Consider the following 17,130-nt stretch of genomic DNA (forward strand, 5'->3'; position numbering starts at 1 on the left):
CGCCCATTAGAAATGAAATGCTGGAAACATTTAGCAGGTCATGCCAGCAGAATCAGTGAAGAGAGTGTCTGGGTTAACCTGCATCCTTTGCCAATCCCTAATCTCCATCGTCTGGTTAGCTCAGTTGGCTAGATGGCTAGTGCCAACGGCAGGGGGTTTGAGTCCCTCTTCCAGCTGAGATGGACTTAGGATCTGCTTCCTATTGTGCAAACGACCAGGTGGACCAAAATGATTGGAATCTCTTTCTGAATTTCCTGCAGGAACTGTGAAGAGGTATTAACTTCAAGAGACTGTGAGCAGTTGCATCACTTTGTTTATTCAGCACACAGACCTGTGGCTGTGGCAGCGGGTGAATTCCTACACAAAAAGTAAGTGACGATCCTTCTGGGGAGGAACACAGTGATAGTCTGGGCATCCGGAATTCTGCTTCATTGTTCCCGAGGCGAGTCTGGGAAGGGGGAGTAGCAACTGAAAAAGAGACTCTCTAGAGGATGTTGGTGCTGGGGTTCAGGTGTAGGAAGAATCCTTGTTAATTGGTGAAAAATGGCCTGACTCACTGGCGCTGTTTTTTGTATACATCACCAGAGGGGGGAAACGATGCAATGTGTCATGTGATTCAGACTGAGGACGGCATTTTCCAGTCCCGCCGATGTCAATGGGGATTTAAGTGGATCGCCACTCTTCTCATCGCCCATGCTGGACTCGGCATCAGTCTCAGTTTGTTCTGAGGGAATTCACAACTCAGCACAATGTACGAGTTGTCCAACTTTGTAACAGTGCTACCAACTTGGGCGGCACAGTGATACAGGGGCACTGCGGTCTCACAGCGCCAGGGACCCGGGTTCGATCTCCGGCCTGGGTCACTGTCTGTGTGGAGTTTGCACATTCTCCCCATGTCTGCGTGGGTTTCCTCCGGGTGCTCCAGTTTCCTCCCACAGTCCACAGACATGCGGGTTAGGTGGATTGGCCATGCTAAATTGACCCTCGTGTCAGGGAGTTAGCAGGGTAAATGTGTGGGGTTACAGGAATAGGGCCTGGGTGGGATTGTGGTTGGTGCAGACTCGATGGGCTGAATGGCCTCCTTCTGCACTGTAGAGATTCCATGATTCCTTAGAAATGAACCGACATATTTGTGTGTTAACCAATTCCTTACATGGGGTCGGTGCTCTGATGACTAATTGAACACAAGGAGAAGCAAAACTCAAGTATCTGTTGTGATTCTGTATGGGTAGAAACATTGTCTGGAGTTTAGAAAGGTTTAAAATGGTGCTTGCCTGAGATATCCTTTGAAATCAGGGCAAGAGGGGTTAAAGAGAGAGGCTGTTCTATCTGACCGGCAAGGTGAAGCTGGGCCGTGTGCAAGCAGTTATATATTTGTTCATGATCCTGTCTAGTGACAACATGGGAAGGGTTAGAGAGTGATGGACTGTACGAGTGATTCCCGCCACCCCCCCTCTCCCCACTTCCCAGCCCGTGGCATTCCACCTGTTGAAACAAATGGGTTGGGAATCATGGGCTAAGCGGCACAGCAGCAGAAAATCCCTTTCACCATCGGAGAAGTATATCTTCATGTCTCAATGTCTCTATGACTAAGTTCCTTCAAAAAAGGCAATTCAAAGCAAAATGATTGTGGCCAACCCCACTTCCTTTCAGCATGTCACATAGGAGAACTAAGAGGTATCAGTAAGCTCTTTATATCACCTTGTCATAAAGCGGCAACTCAGTAGAATACCTTTCTCCTTTACAAAGACCCCTAGAATCCCTCCGGTGCAGAAGGAGGCCATTCAGCCCATCATGTCTGCACCAGCTCTCCGAACCAGCATCCCACCCAGGCCCTCCTATTCACCCTATTCCCGTAACCCCGCGCAATGGTCAATTCACCTAATTTACAAATATTTGGACACCAACGGACAATTTAGCATGGCCAATCCACCTAACCCGCACATCTTTGGAGTGTGGGAGGAAACCGGAGCACCCGGAGGAAACCCACGCAGACACGGAGAGAATGTGGAAACTCCACACAGTCACCCAAGTCGGCAATCGAACCCGGATCTCTGGTGGTGTGATGCAGCAGTGCTAACCACTGTGCTATCATGCTGCCCCCGTACCATTGTTTCCTTGAATTGAGGGAAATTTTGGGTCCGATGTATTTGCTTCCTCAGCATCTGTAAGCAATTTCCTGCAGTCAAGACTTTCCTATTTCACCAGTTGCCGGAGATGCTGGAGTGTGGCGACTAGGGGATTTTCACAGTAACTTCATTGCAGTGTTAACGTAAACCTACTTGTGACACCAATAAATAAATAAAAAGTCCTGTGTCATTATGTTAAGATTCACAGAGTGCCCTGAGTCAATATTTACAGATAATCCTCAAGAATATGTCGGCATTTGTATGAGGACTGTGAGAGTGTGTCAGTATTTTCAGGAAGTCCCTGAACTTGTGTCAATATTTATAGGGATTAATGAAAGGAGCCAATGGCACAGTGGCACAATGGTTAGCACTGCTGCCTCACAGAGCCAGGGACCCGGGTTCGATTCCTGGCTTGGGTCACTGTCTGTGGGGGGTCTGCACGTTCTCCCCGTGTCTGCGTGTGTTTCCTCTGAGTGTCATAGAGACATAAAGGTTTACAGCATGGAAACAGGCCCTTCGGCCCAACTTGTCCATGCCGCCCTTTTCTTTTTAAACCCCGAAGCCAGTCCCAATTGCCCGCATTTGGCCCATATCCCTCTATACCCATCTTACCCATGTAACTGTCTAACTTTTAAAAGACAAAACTTTTTAAAGACAATAATTGTACCCGCCTCTACTACTACCTCTGGCAGTTTGTTCCAGACACTCATTACCCTCTGTGTGAAAAAATTGCCTCTCTGGACCCTTTTGTATCTCTCCCGTCTCACCTTAAACCTATGCCCTCTAGTTTTAGACTCCTCTACCTTTGGGAAAAGATATTGACTATCTAGCTGATCTGTGCCTCTCATTATTTTATAGACCTCTATAAGATCACCCCTCAGCCTTCAACGCGCCAGAGAAAAAAGACCCAGTCTATCCAGCCTCTCCTTATATCGCAAACCATCAAGTCCCGGTGGCATCCTAGTAAATCTCTTCTGCACTCTTTCTAGTTTAATAATATCCTTTCTATAATAGGGTGACCAGAACTGTACACTGTATTCCAAGTGTGGCCTTACCAATGTCTTGTACAACTTCAACAAGATGTCCCAACTCCTGTATTTAATGTTCTGGTCAATGAAACCAAGCATGCCGAATGCCTTCTTCACTACTCTGTCCAAGTGTGACTCCACTTTCAAGGAGCTATGAACCTGTACCCATAGATCTTTTTGTTCTTTAACTCTTCCCAATGCCCTACCATTAACTGAGTAAGTCCTGCCCTGGTTCAATGTACCAAAATGTATCACCTCGCATTTATCTAAATTAAACTCCATCTGCCATTCGTCAGCCCGCTGGCCCAATTGATCAAGATCCCTTTGCAATCCAAGATAACTTTCTTCACTGTCCACTATGCCACCAATCTTGGTGTCATCTGCAAACTTACTAACCATGCCTCCTATATTCTCATCCAACTCATTAATATAAATGACAAGTAAGAGTGGACCCAGCACCGATCCCTGAAGCACACCGCTGGTCACAAGTCTCCAGTTTGAAAAACACCCCTCTATAACCACCCTCTGGCTTCTGTCATCAGAGTAAGAAGTCTCACAACACCAGGTTAAAGTAGCAAAAGCCACTAGCTTTCAGAGCGCTGCTCCTTCGTCAGGTAAGTGGGAGTTCTGTTCACTAACAGGGCATATAAAGACACAAACTCAATTTACAAAATAATGGTTGGAATGCGAGTCTTTACAGGTAATCAAGTCTTAAAGGTACAGACAATGTGAGTGGAGAGAGGGTTAAGCACAGGCTAAAGAGATGTGTATTGTCTCCAGCCAGGACAGTTAGTGAGATTTTGCAAGCCCAGGCAAGTCGTGGGGGTTACAGATAGTGTCCACATCATTCTATCATCAAGCCAATTTTGTATCCATTTAGCTACCTCACCCTGGATCCCGTGAGATTTAACCTTATGCAACAACCTACCATGCAGTACCTTGTCAAAGGCCTTGCTAAAGTCCATGTAGACAACATCAACTGCACTGCCCTCATCTACCTTCTTGATTACCCCTTCAAAAAACTCAACCAAATTTGTGAGACATGATTTTCTACTCACAAAGCCATGCTGACTGTCCCTAATCAGTCCTTGCATCTCTAAATGCCTGTAGATCCTGTCTCTCAAAATACCTTCCAACAACTTACCCACCAGAGATGTGAGGCTCACTGGCCTGTAGTTCCCAGGCTTTTCACTACAAAGGGACAACATTTGCCATCCTCCAGTCTTCAGACCTGTGACTATTGATGATTCAAATATTTCTGTTTGGGGACCCGCAATTTCCTCCCTAGCCTCCCACAATGTCCTGGGATACTCTTCATCAGGTCCCGGGGATTTATCTACCTTGATGCGCTTTAAGACTTCCAGCACCTCCTTCTCTGTAATATGTACACTCCTCAAGACATCACTATTTATTTCCCCAAGTTCCCTAACATCCATGCTTTTCTCAACAGTAAATACTGATGAGAAATATTCATTTAGGATCTCACCCATCTCTTGTGGATCCGCACATAGATGACCTCGTTGATCCTTAAGAGGCCCTACTCTCTCCCTAGTTACTCTTTTGGCCTTTATGTATTTGTAGAAGCTCTTTGGATCCTCCTTTGCCTTATCTGCCAAAACAATCTCGTGACCTGTGGGAGGAAACCGGGTGCTCCGGTCTGAAAAGGCGTGCTGGTTCAGTGCATTGGCCGTGCTAAATTCTCCCTCGGTGTAACCCAAACAGGCGCCGGAGTGTGGCGACTCGGGGATTTTCACAGTAACTTCATTGCAGCGTTAATGTCAGCCTACTTGTGACTAATAAATAAATAAAAATCTGTGAATGTGAACTCTGAATCAATCAACATGAAGTGGCAGATGCACCAGTCAATGGGAAACATTTGTATTTAGGTTGTTTTGCAGTCAGGAGTCTGAAGTACAAGACGAAATGCCTGAGACAAATGAAAAACCGATCCATAACCTCAGCCACATCAGGACTCTTGTTAACTTCTATCAGGAGAGTGAGGTAAGATGAATGTTTAGGATAGATTACAACATTAAATCTTGCTCATTCACCGGTAATCTGCTGGGCACGGAATTGGAAAAGTAGGTTCTTCCATTGTTATCATTGGCAGGAATTTTTGATTGGAGGTGTTTCCTGTCCCACCGTATGAAGAGTTGGCAGGGAAAGCATTCCCCCCCCCCCCGCCCCGCCCCGACCTCCACCCCCATCCCAGGTCCCAAAAGCCCGTTGGTCGGCTGGAGACGGGTCTTCCACCTTTCATCGAGGAAGCGGTCCTGCCTCAGGGAGCAGTCAGCCAATCTGATTGGCCAGCAGCTCTGTCGTCACAAGAGTGCCAGTGGCAGCAATGGCCAGGACTGGCACTACAAATAGTCCCCAGATTCTAAATTATGGAGGGCGATCTTACAAAAAGAATTCTAAGTCAATGAGTCTGAAAACAGAAGACTTTCTGATCTGTTTTTTGGGTGAGTTCAAATCTGCTATATTATCCACTTAAAAAACTCCTCAAAAAAGGTTTCTCGCCTGTAGGGGAGGGGGTGCTGCTTAAATCACCCAAATGCTGGCTGAGAGCAGCAGAAGGCGCAATTGCGCATGTACAGGTCTCTAGCAGAGAGGCCTGTCACTCAGCCTCTGCTGCTGTCAGCCAACCTCACACACAGCACTCCCCTTGCCTGCAGCCTATCGTGACCCCTCCACCCACCCAGACTGATTGACCCCACACTCCCCCTTGCCCAGACCAATCCCCCTCCCTTGCCCCCCCCCCCCCCATCCCGATCACTGGTCCCCCCCTCCCCCCAATTGCTGGCCCAAACTCCCCTTGATCGCTGTCCCAACCCCCCATTGGCCAGCCCCGATCATTCCCCCTCACTCCTCCCACTGATGTAGAGTGGCAGTGGGTCCCCATCCCCACCACCGAGTGCCCACCCCTGATCTGGTCCCACCCCCACCCCCCCATTGGGTCCCGTCCCCTCTGACACCGCACCCTTGATACTGTCCGGTGCCTGTTGAGCAGTGCCAGGTGGGTAGTGCCAGAGTGCCCATAGGGCACTGTAGGGGTGCCAGGCTCACACTGCCAGGGTGCCAGGCTGGCAGTGTGAGGCTGGCACTGCCAAAGGGCCACCCCCTTGTCCCCGACCTCCCCTTGCCCCCCCGTTGCTGGGTACCAGCTATGATTCTCACTGGAGAGAACCTCGATAACATCCCAGGCTCATTAATTCCATGCTAAACAGAGTTAAATGAAATTTCTGGTGTGAGGTTGAGCTCGCTGGCTAACTGGTGCTGGTAGGATTGTGAGAGGTGAGAAATCGGGCGTGAACCTGATTTCTTGGCTCTCTCGCAATCTTACCGGCTTGCCCTGTCCATCGGCAATGGTAAGATCTCCCCAAGACCAGGTATGTGCAGAGGGGAGGTGGGGGAGAGAGTAATGCTGAGCAGTGATTAACTCTGAGGCTGATGCACAGCCTATGTATTTTCTAATGTTCATGTCATTATTGCATCTCAAGGTGACTCCCACGAGTATAACTAAATAACTTTTGGAACCGAGCTACGTATGGAGATATTAGGACTGATGACCAAGAGCTTGGTCAGAAAGGTAGAAAGGGTTAAAACCATAGAATGATAGAAAGGCACCGTGAGGAGAGAGTTGGAATTAGAATTAAAAAACAGGCTATTTGGCCCATCCTGCCCATACCAGCTGTCTGCAAGATCATCTCAGCTGGCCCCATTCCCCATCCTTCGTAGCTTTTCAGATAACGCATTCCAGATCCAAACCACTCAATTGTCAAAAGGATTTTCCTCATGTCACCCTTCCTCCATTTGCCAATCACCTTAGAGGGCGGCACGGTAGCACAGTGGTTAGCACTGCTGCTTCACAGCTCCAGGGACCTGGGTTCGATTCCCGGCTTGGGTCACTGTCTGTGTGGAGTTTGCACCTTCTCCTCGTGTCTGCGTGGGTTTCCTCCAGGTACTCCGGTTTCCTCCCACAGTCCAAAGATGTGCGGGTTAGGTTGATTGGCCATGCTAAAATTGCCCTTAGTGTCCTGAGATGCGTAGGTTAGAGGGATTAGTGGGTAAATGTGCAGGGATATGGGGGTAGGGCCTGGGTAGGATTGTGGTCGGTGCAGACTCGATGGGCCGAATGGCCTCTTTCTGTACTGTAGGTATTCTATTCTATTCTATTAACTCAGTGATCCTTGGTCCCTGATCCTTCACCTCATGGGAACAGTTATCCCTCTGTCCAGACCACACATGATTCTGAACACCTCCATCAAATCTCTTAATCTTCTTGAGAATCGATAGAGGAGAGAGGTGGTGGAGAGGAGGAAGGGTTTAGGGAGGGAATCTCAGAGCCGAGGCAGCTAAAGGCACGGCCATCAATGATGAACTGATGGATAAAAAATCAAGGTGAATCAGTGGGAGGGAAGATTGGGCGGTTTCTATAACAGGCAGCCAATCTTCAGCCACCATTTTAGGCCCAATTGCCAAGATGGAAATTGGCGCATGCTATAGTCCAGGAACAAATGAACCCCATTGCGGCTCGATGCTGAATACTTGCTCCCTGTTCCTGTTAGGATAACGCACGGTCTGCCTACCTGATCGACAGTCTCTGGGATTGCTCAGCATCTATACTAAAGGACTGGGAGGCCATGACGGCTTTATTGCTGGAAGGTGACGACTCGGAAGAGGAAGGTAAGATAGCTGGTGATGGGCCAGACCTTAAACCCCTGCCATCGCTTCAAGGAATTTTCGTTTAAAGGATCCTTTTCCTTTCTAGCTCTGACTCTCCTACAGAAGAAGGCCCTGGCTGAAATCATGCTGAGTACAATACGACAGGCTGCGGAAGGCCATCCACCCGGAGGCAGATGTTTAGGGAAGAAGGTTAGTTTGTTATCGATTAATACCCTCGTTTTGTTGCATAGAAAATAGGTGCAGGAGTAGGCCATTCGGCCCTTCGAGCCTGCACCGCCATTCACTATAATCATGGCTGATCATGCACTTTCAGTATCCCACTCCCACTTTCTCTCCATACCCCTTGATCCCTTTAGCCGCAAGGGCCACCTCCAGCTCCCTCTTGAATATATCTAATGAACTGGCCCCAACTGCTTTCTGTGGTAGAGAATTCCACAGGTTCAGAATTCCCTGAGTGAAGAAGTTCTCATAGAATCCCTACAGTACAGAAGGAGGCCATTTGGCCCATCGTGGCTTTACCAACAACAATCCCACCCTTTCCCCGTAACCCCACATACTTACCTTGCTCTTCTCCCCCCGAAACTAGGGTCAATTTCGTATGGCCAATCCAACCTGTGGTGAACCATCGTTGGTTCACCACTGGGGTTGTTATTGTGTTACTGTTGGGCTAGGGTGTTGTTGTTATGGGGGTTGTACTATGTTGTTGGGTTAGGGTGTTTACCTGTCCCAAGTGTTATCATGGCACACTCCAGTGGGGTCCCGCCTCCGGTGGCAGGGTATAAGACCCCCTGCTCCGGCAGGACCCCTTCAGTCTGAACGGGTGAATTTGTGTTAGTAGTTTCATTGTTAATGTATTAAAGCCTTCAGTTCTAAAGCCTTGTTTCCGGGTGCTCATTGAGGTGCATCACAACCTAACCTCAGATGAATTCTTCCTCACCTCAGTCCTGAATGGCTCACTCCTTCGGCTAGAAGACATGGTGCAAGGTCTCCAACCTGGGACTCAGCATGAACAGGGGAAATGCTGGACAAATAAGACCAATATCCACCTGGTTTGCTTTCCGCCATTCCATTAGTGCATGATTTAAAGATAATGGAGCTGTTGACTAATCATTGCAGCCGGTCTCTATCCTTTAACGTAAGCTCTGTCTATTTCTGAAAGCTGAGACTTCAGCCAAAATGTCACCCTAGGTTTCTGTGACTGACCGGTCTTGTACTTGGGCACATTTTCTTAATGCTTTGTGGCTGGGACTGTGAAAAGCAAAGACTTAGTGGAGGTGGGGTGGGGGGTGGGGGGGGGATTTTACGGATTTGAGTGCCCAGCGAGGAGCGTCGATGCGGAGAGTGTCTATCAAGAATCCAGGCGCTGGTTTTGAAATATTGGTGAATCAAGGTGATAAGATCATCTGCGTTTTGCACTGGGGAATCAAGGGGGTTATGGGAATAGGGCCTCGGTGGGAGGTGATCAGTACAGGCTCGATGGGCCAAATGGCATCCTTCTGTACTGTAGGTATTCTATGATAATGTGATATTGTTGCCTGGATGTTACACTGATATCCAGTGTGCTGATCTTCATTTGATCACTCATTGTCCTTTAAGGCTTTTAAGAGATTTAAATACCACTTTCAGGTTTCCTAATTGCTCTTTTCTCCCATTCCTTATGTTAAGATCCAGACCAGAAACTCCAAGGTATTTTATGAAGTTAGCCTAGACCTCAACTTTTACATTTGATTTTGGCATTAGTTTGAGCACAAAGTGTATCACTCCAGGTATGATTCAAGTGATCCACAAGGGAGCTTTATCCAAACAAATTTTATTTAAGAGCACAATTATTTTATTCATTTTTGGGACATGGGCATCCCTGGCTGGCCAGCATTTATTGCCCATCCCTAGTTTGTCTTCAGAAAGTGGTGGTTGTAATAAGTCTTCGGAGGCAGAAGTCCCTTCACCAAAATTCCTTTATTTACAATTCCAACAACAGTGCACAGAGTGCCAACAGTCAGCAGTCTACCTTCTGGAGTGCCAGAGGAACTGACACTCCCAGTTAAATACAAGGAAAAGACTCTCTGATTGACCCATCAATTGACTCCTTAATCAGGGAGTTCATATTCCAATAGGCCAACCTCAGTGGCCTAGTTGAAGTCATCACAGTGGTGAGCTGCCTTCTTGAGCGATCGATACAACTGAGTGGCTTGGTAGGCCATTTCAGAGGGCAGTTGAGAGTCAACCACATTGCTGTGGCTCTGGAGTCGCATGTCGGCCAGAGCAGCTGAGGACGGCAGGTTTCTTTCCCTAATGGACATTAGTGAACCAGATGGGTTTTTACGACAATCAACAATGGTTTCATGGTCATCAGTAGATTATTAATTCCAGATATTTTTTACTGAATTCAAATTCCACTCCCTGCCATGGCAGGATTTGAACCCGGGTCCTCAGAATGTTAGCTGAGTTTCTGGATTAATAGTCTAGCAATAATACCACCAGGCCATCGCCTCCATTGCCTGGTATATAGAATATACCAAAAAGAATTAGCATAACCTACAACAATTAAAATACTTAGACGTGGCAAAATATAAATCTTAACAGGTAGCTATCTCTGTTGTTCCAATTTAAAGCAATCCCCCATAGATATACACCCTTCTTAGTTCGCCCAAAAGCAAGTATACTGATGTGATGCTGGACTTTCAACTTTTTAGCGCTTCTGGACAGAGATCTAGACAGCAATTTGCTGAGAAAGATCCACTTTCATACAGCAGAATCTCCAAAAAAACACACTTATCTCCTGGCAGATTCCAGTCTCCATCTTCAGAGAGGGGAAAAGAGAGACACTGCACCCTCTTACAACTCCAAAAGCAGCATATAAGCTTGAATATTCTGTGTAAGCCCAGCTTCCCCATCACATGACCATATCTACCAATGATCCCATTCAAGCCCCACTCTGCAAAATCCCAGGGGAAATCAGAACAGCATTACTTCAGATTAAAACCAACATTCTAGCCATTGGAAGCAATTATGCTGCTGCAGCAACAATACAAGATGCCATTAGACCAAATGGCTCCGAGTGCATCAAACCGCTACCACAGATCCTGCATAAGAACTTGGTTCAAATACTTTTCTTAAAGACACATTATCATCACACTTACTAGAAGCATAAGCTTCTTTCCCTTTTACCCACTGACCTCTTCCTTCTCCTGTTACTGGAAATGGCCAAGACCAGCCCTGGGCTTAATGGTCTCTCATTAGCATGACAAAATGTTAGGATCGCTGGGGACCGGGATGGAATAGGTGCATCCCACAGAACTGAAGTGGCAGGCCGCAGATTTGCTTCTGTGACTTCCATCACTTAGCCCTGTCAGTGAACAGAATCCAGGTGCTCTGTCATAAGAAGGAAGGGCCCTTGGTTTGCCTCCAAGTGGCTGGTTGCTAAGCAATGGCAGCAGCGGCCTACTAGTAGGTTGCAAACTAAAGACAGGCCTTTAAAATTAGGAAGGGGTTTTGATATAGCAACTGTGCAGAAAATATTTCCACTTGTGGGCTAATCAAAAACTAGTCATCATAAATCCAGCAGGGAATTCAGAAGAAACTTCCCTACTCAGTGATTGTTTAAATTAGGGAATCACCCTGTGGTTGGGAATAGTTGAGGTGAATAGCATAGACACAGGGAAGGTGGATAAACACATGAGGGAAAGGTTGTTATGTCCCAGAGGTTTGAAATGGTCCCACATTTTTACACAATGAGTGTATTTTTCCAGATCTCTCCATGTGGGGTGCAATGATACATTGTTGCTTTGTACTTTGACTGCTCTAGGTAGTGAGTAATGTGGCATCCTGGATACCTGCATGCACACACACACCAATATAGTCCCTACATCGTTTTGGAATTTTGCAATAATACAATATAACATCAGGAGAGATCAAAATCCAATAGGGAGGAAATAATCTTTATAAAATATGCTACTCCTTAAGCAAAAGAGTCCATGTAAGGGATGGTGTAAGGCTACCTTGGGGTTAGGGCTGCACCCTGGTTGCTTTTGGTATGATGGAGTGATTAACGGCATCTCTGCTGTGTGACGATACTGCAGAGTATCGTCTGTGCAGTAGATACAATATGCATCAGCAGAGTGACCGGACAGTGAGGTACTACACCTCTCATCGATATGGGATTATCAGCGCAGCAATAGAAAGCTACCCTTTCTAACAGCTTTCAATGAAACATTTGCTCATGGGGAGGCCAGAAGACAAGAAAAATCTTGCAGCTGATTTTGGTGCAACAAGGATGTGAGGTGAAAACTTTCCTAAGAAGGGTAAATCCAACTTACGTAGTAGTTAAAGTTAAAGTTTATTTATTAGTCACAAATAGAACATAGAACATAGAACAGTACAGCACAGTACAGGCCCTTCGGCCCACGATGTTGTGCCGAACCTTTTCCAAAACCAAGATCAAGCTATCCCACTCCCTACCATCCTGGTGTGCTCCATGCGCCTATCCAATAACCGCTTGAAAGTTCCTAAAGTGTCTGACTCCATTATCACAGCAGGCAGTCCATTCCACACCCCAACCACTCTCTGAGTAAAGAACCTACCTCGTACATCCCTCCTATATCTTCCACCACGAACCTTATAGTTATGCCCCCTAGTAACAGCTACATCCACCCGGGGAAATAGTCTCTGAACGTCCACTCTATCTATCCCCCTCATCATCTTATAAACCTCTATTAAGTCGCCTCTCAACCTCCTCCGCCCTAAAGAGAAAAGCCCTAGCTCCCTCAACCTTTTCTCATAAGACCTACCCTCCAAACCAGGCAGCATCCTGGTAAATCTCCTTTGCACTCTTTCCAGTGCTTCCACATCCTTCTTATAGTGAGGTGACCAGAACTGCACACAATATTCCAAATGTGGTCTCACCAAGGCTTACATTAACACTGCAATGAAGTTACTGTGAAATTCCCCTAGTAGCCACAGTCCGGCACCTGTTCGGGTCAATGCACCTAACCAGCACGTCTTTCAGAATGTGGGAGGAAACCGGAGCACTCGGAGGAAACCCACGCAGACACGGGGAGAACGTGCAGACTCCATACAGACAGTGACCCAAGCTGGGAATCGAACCCGGGTCCCTGGTGCTGTGAGGTAGCAATGCTAACCACTGTGTCATCGTGCCATCCCATACATAGGATCCTATGTAATTCATACTTCTAGCACTACTTCCCTCCGTTCAATGGCTGGAATTTTACTGCCCCGCCCGTCATAAGAATTGGAGCACGCAAGGAGCAGACCATGGAAAGGTCCGTTGACCTCGGGCAGGATTTTACGGTTTCGGGATGAGCGAGGCTGGAAAATCCCACTCAATGTGTGTGTGGAATCACAGCTATTTCTAATTCTTTGTTATCACTGATTAGAAACCATGGGTATTCATGATTATCTTCTGCCAATGCATCCATAATACTAGCCTATTCATGGTGCTATCCACCACCTCCGTCCCACTGCCCCTGTACTCCCACAGTCTTCTCGTCAGTATCTCTCACCTCTTCCCAGGGACGGTTAATGAGATAATGATCCTCAACACTGACTCGATACCGCCATTACAGAATAATTTTGATTTGATTTATTATTGTCACATGTATTGGGATACAGTGAAAAGTATTGTTTCTTGCGCGCTATACAGGCAAAACATACCGTTCATAGAGTATACAGGGGAGAAGGAAAGGAGAGGGTGCAGAATATGGTTGTAGTAGAATGTAGTTGAGGCCAAAACATTGTGATTTGAAGAAGAAACTAGATATAGCTCTAGGGACTAAAGGGATCAAGGGATATCGGGGGGAAGGGGGATCAGGATATTGAATTTGATGATCAGCCATGATCAAAATGAATGGTGGAACAGGCTTAAAGGGCCGAATGGCCTACTCCTGCTTCTAGTTTCTATAGTAACATTATTAAAAAGTTTAAAGGAGTCAGAGTTAAGTTATAGAATGAGAGTAAAACTTGGAATTAGAGGGTATTCTGGGGCCCGCTCGCAAGCAGTCACCATGCTCCGGCTCCATCTTTGAATGAGTACAGACTGGTGGATATATATTTTAAAGGTTGCTCTACTCGATACACCTACACTTACAAACTGGACTGACAAACTTTATACTGTGACTTTTAGGTTCAAGTGACGAAAGAGCGAAAATCACTGACTGACGATCGGGCCAAGCTCACCGAACATTTCATTGTGATACTCCCACAGCTCTTAGCTAAGGTATGTGTGGCACTTTATACTGTACTTTATCTCTTGGCTATTTCCTCTGCAGTTGACCCACTTGACAAAGGCGTCATGAGCCCAGAATGTTCCATGCTTGAAGTCAGCTGATCACAGCTAGGCTAATGATGGAGCTGTTACGTCACATCACCAGGCGGCAGATTGTCTAATTAGCCAATTTTCTGCTCCTGAGCTCTGAGCTCGAGAATCTTACACCACAGAGGATCATTCAGCCCATTCAGCCCCCTCCTGGATACAATCCCCCAATTAGCTCCACTCCCCCTCCACCCTGCTCTTTCTCCATGGCCTTCCCGATGCCTCTTTTTCAAATGTTTATCCAGCAGCGTTTTGGAAGTTACCGTTGAATGTATTTGCGCCACCCTCTTGGATAGCTCATTCCCGATGGCACCAACTCACTGGGTAAAAATACCTGCTGCAAAACGTGTGGGGACATTGAGCGAGGACAGGATGGGATGTTTGGTCAAAGAGGTCACCTGCACTGACTCTCGAGCCTGACTTGGAAAGAGGGGCTGCTTGTCGGAAGTAATGGAGAGGAGAGATAACTGCTTCTAATGTAACTGAACCTTCCTATAACCCAACCCCCCTATATAACCCAACCCCCCTATATAACCAAACCCTCCTATATAACCCAACCCCCCTATATAACCAAACCCTCCTATATAACCCAACCCCCTATCTAACCCAACCCTCCTATATAACCCAACCCCCCTATAACCCAATCCCCCTATATAACCCAACCCCCCTATATAACCAAACCCTCCTATATAACCCAACCCCCTATATAACTCAACCCCCCTATATAACCCAACCCCCCTATATAACCCAACCCTCCAATATAACCCAACCCCCTATATAACCCAACCCTCCTATAACCCAGCCCCCTATATAACCCAACCCTCCTATATAACCCAACCTCCCTATAACCCAATCCCCCTATATAACTCAACCCCCCTATATAACCCAACCTCCCTATATAACCCAACCCTCCAATATAACCCAACCCCCTATATAACCCAACCCTCCTATAACCCAGCCCCCTATATAACCCAACCCTCCTATATAACCCAACCTCCCTATAACCCAATCCCCCTATATAACTCAACCCCCTATATAACCCAACCCCCCTATATAACCCAACCCTCCAATATAACCCCACCCCCTATATAACCCAACCCTCCTATAACCCAGCCCCCTATATAACCCAACTCTCCTATATAACCCAACCCTCCTATATAACCAAACCCTCCTATAACCCAATCCCCCTATATAACCCAACCCCCTAAATAACCCAACCCTCCTATATAACCCAACCCTTCTATATAACCCAACCCTCCTATTTAACCCAACCCCCCTATATAACCCAACCCTCCTATATAACCCAACCCTCCTCTATAACTAAACCCTCCTATGTAACCAAACCCTCCTATATAACCAAACTCTCCTATATAACCCAACTCTCCTATATAATCCCTACCCTCCTACGTAACTGTACCCTCCTATATAACGGAACCCATCAAGTCACTGGGAGATTGTTCCCTTCCTGTCCTCAGGGAATTGGTGCTCACCAGTCTCACTGGACAGGGCAAGGTTAGTTAGTTAAGGTGACTGCTCCTCCCCCACCTCCCCTTGCTGCACCAAGGTTTTCTGGGGATTTCCCAATGAGTACAATTGGACATGCTCTTGCGTGGATGCAGGAATTTTTATCATCATTGTTATCAGTTCAACGAGCATATTTATTTTATTTATTAGTATCACAAGCGAGCTTACATTAACACTGCAATGAAGTTCCTGTGAAAATCCCCTAGTTGCCACACTCCTGCACCTGTTCGGGCACACTAAGGGAGAATTTAGCATGGCCAATGTACCTAACCAGCGCGTCTTTCAGACTGTGGGAGGAAACCGGAGCACCCGGAGGAAACCCACCCACACACGGGAAGAACGTACAAACTCCACACAGACTGTCACCCAAGGCCGGAATTGAACCTGGGTTCCTGGCGCTGTGAGGCAGCAATGCTAGCCGCCGAGCCGCCCCATGTCTGGCCTTCTGTCTCACTCTCAAAAGTGTGTGGCCATTGGTAGCCCTCAACAAGGTTAATGTAAAGGCTTTTTCTTGGTATGTCGGCAGGGATCCCTGAGAAAGATTGAAGACCTAAAGACAAGTCTTGGGATGTATTATTCCTCCCACACCGCTTACAGATAATGTAAAGGCTTCTGGATCTTGTAGTTATACCCATCATTCCTATGCTCACTGACCTGCACTGGCTCCCAATCAAACAAGGCACCTTGATTTTAAAATTTGCATGCTTGTATTCAAATCCCTCCATGGCTTTGCCCCACCGTCTCTGAGTCTCCTCCAGCACCATAATCTCCAAGATAACTGCACTCATCTAATTCTGGCCACTAGACCACCCCCAATTTTAATTGTTCCGCCCGTCATTGGTGTTCTTGCCTTAATCTGTCCAGGCTCCAAACCCTGGAATTCCCTGCCTATACCTCTGTCTTTCTATGGGTGGCACGGTGGCACAGTGGTTAGCACAGCTGCCTCACAGTGCCAGGGACCCAAGTTCAATTCCGGCCTTGGGTCACTGTCTGTGCAGAGTCTGCACATTCTCCCCGTGTCTCCATGGGTTTCCTCCGGGTGCTCCGGTTTCCTCCCACAGTCCAAAGATGTGCAGGTTCGGAGGATTGATCGTGTTAAATTGCCCCTTAGTGTTCCCAAGTTGTGAAGGTTAGATGGGATTGGCCATGGTAAATTTGTGGGATTGCAGGGATAGGGTGGGGAAAGAGGGCCTGGGTCAGAGAGTCGGTGCAGACTCAATGGGCCGAATAGCCTCTTCTGCACTGTAGGAATTCTACGGACCTTCCCTTTTCTCCTTGAAGAGACTCTTTAAAACCTACCCCTTTAACCAAACTTCTGGTCATCTGACCCAGTATCTCCTTATGTGGCTCGGTGACCTATTTTGGTTTATAATACTCCAGTGACGCACCTTTTTTTTAAAGGCGCTATATAAATACAAGTTGATGTTTCTCTAGT

The 17,130-nt window shown here is 47.0% G+C and overlaps 1 protein-coding gene across 2 annotated transcripts in view; it reads left to right on the plus strand.

The window, feature by feature from the left end:
• Positions 1-17,130, plus strand: part of LOC144499868 (cohesin subunit SA-2) — a 121,871-nt gene that overhangs the window by 62,898 nt on the left and 41,843 nt on the right. For both annotated transcript variants that reach the window (XM_078222465.1, XM_078222466.1), the window contains exons 14-18: positions 261-368; positions 5,044-5,158; positions 7,726-7,843; positions 7,929-8,032; positions 13,983-14,075. In XM_078222465.1, coding sequence (XP_078078591.1) covers positions 261-368; positions 5,044-5,158; positions 7,726-7,843; positions 7,929-8,032; positions 13,983-14,075 — 538 coding nt within the window. The remainder of the gene's footprint in view (positions 1-260; positions 369-5,043; positions 5,159-7,725; positions 7,844-7,928; positions 8,033-13,982; positions 14,076-17,130) is intronic.

Source organism: Mustelus asterias, chromosome 10 (assembly GCF_964213995.1).
Source record: "Mustelus asterias chromosome 10, sMusAst1.hap1.1, whole genome shotgun sequence".
Taxonomy (NCBI): domain Eukaryota; kingdom Metazoa; phylum Chordata; class Chondrichthyes; order Carcharhiniformes; family Triakidae; genus Mustelus; species Mustelus asterias.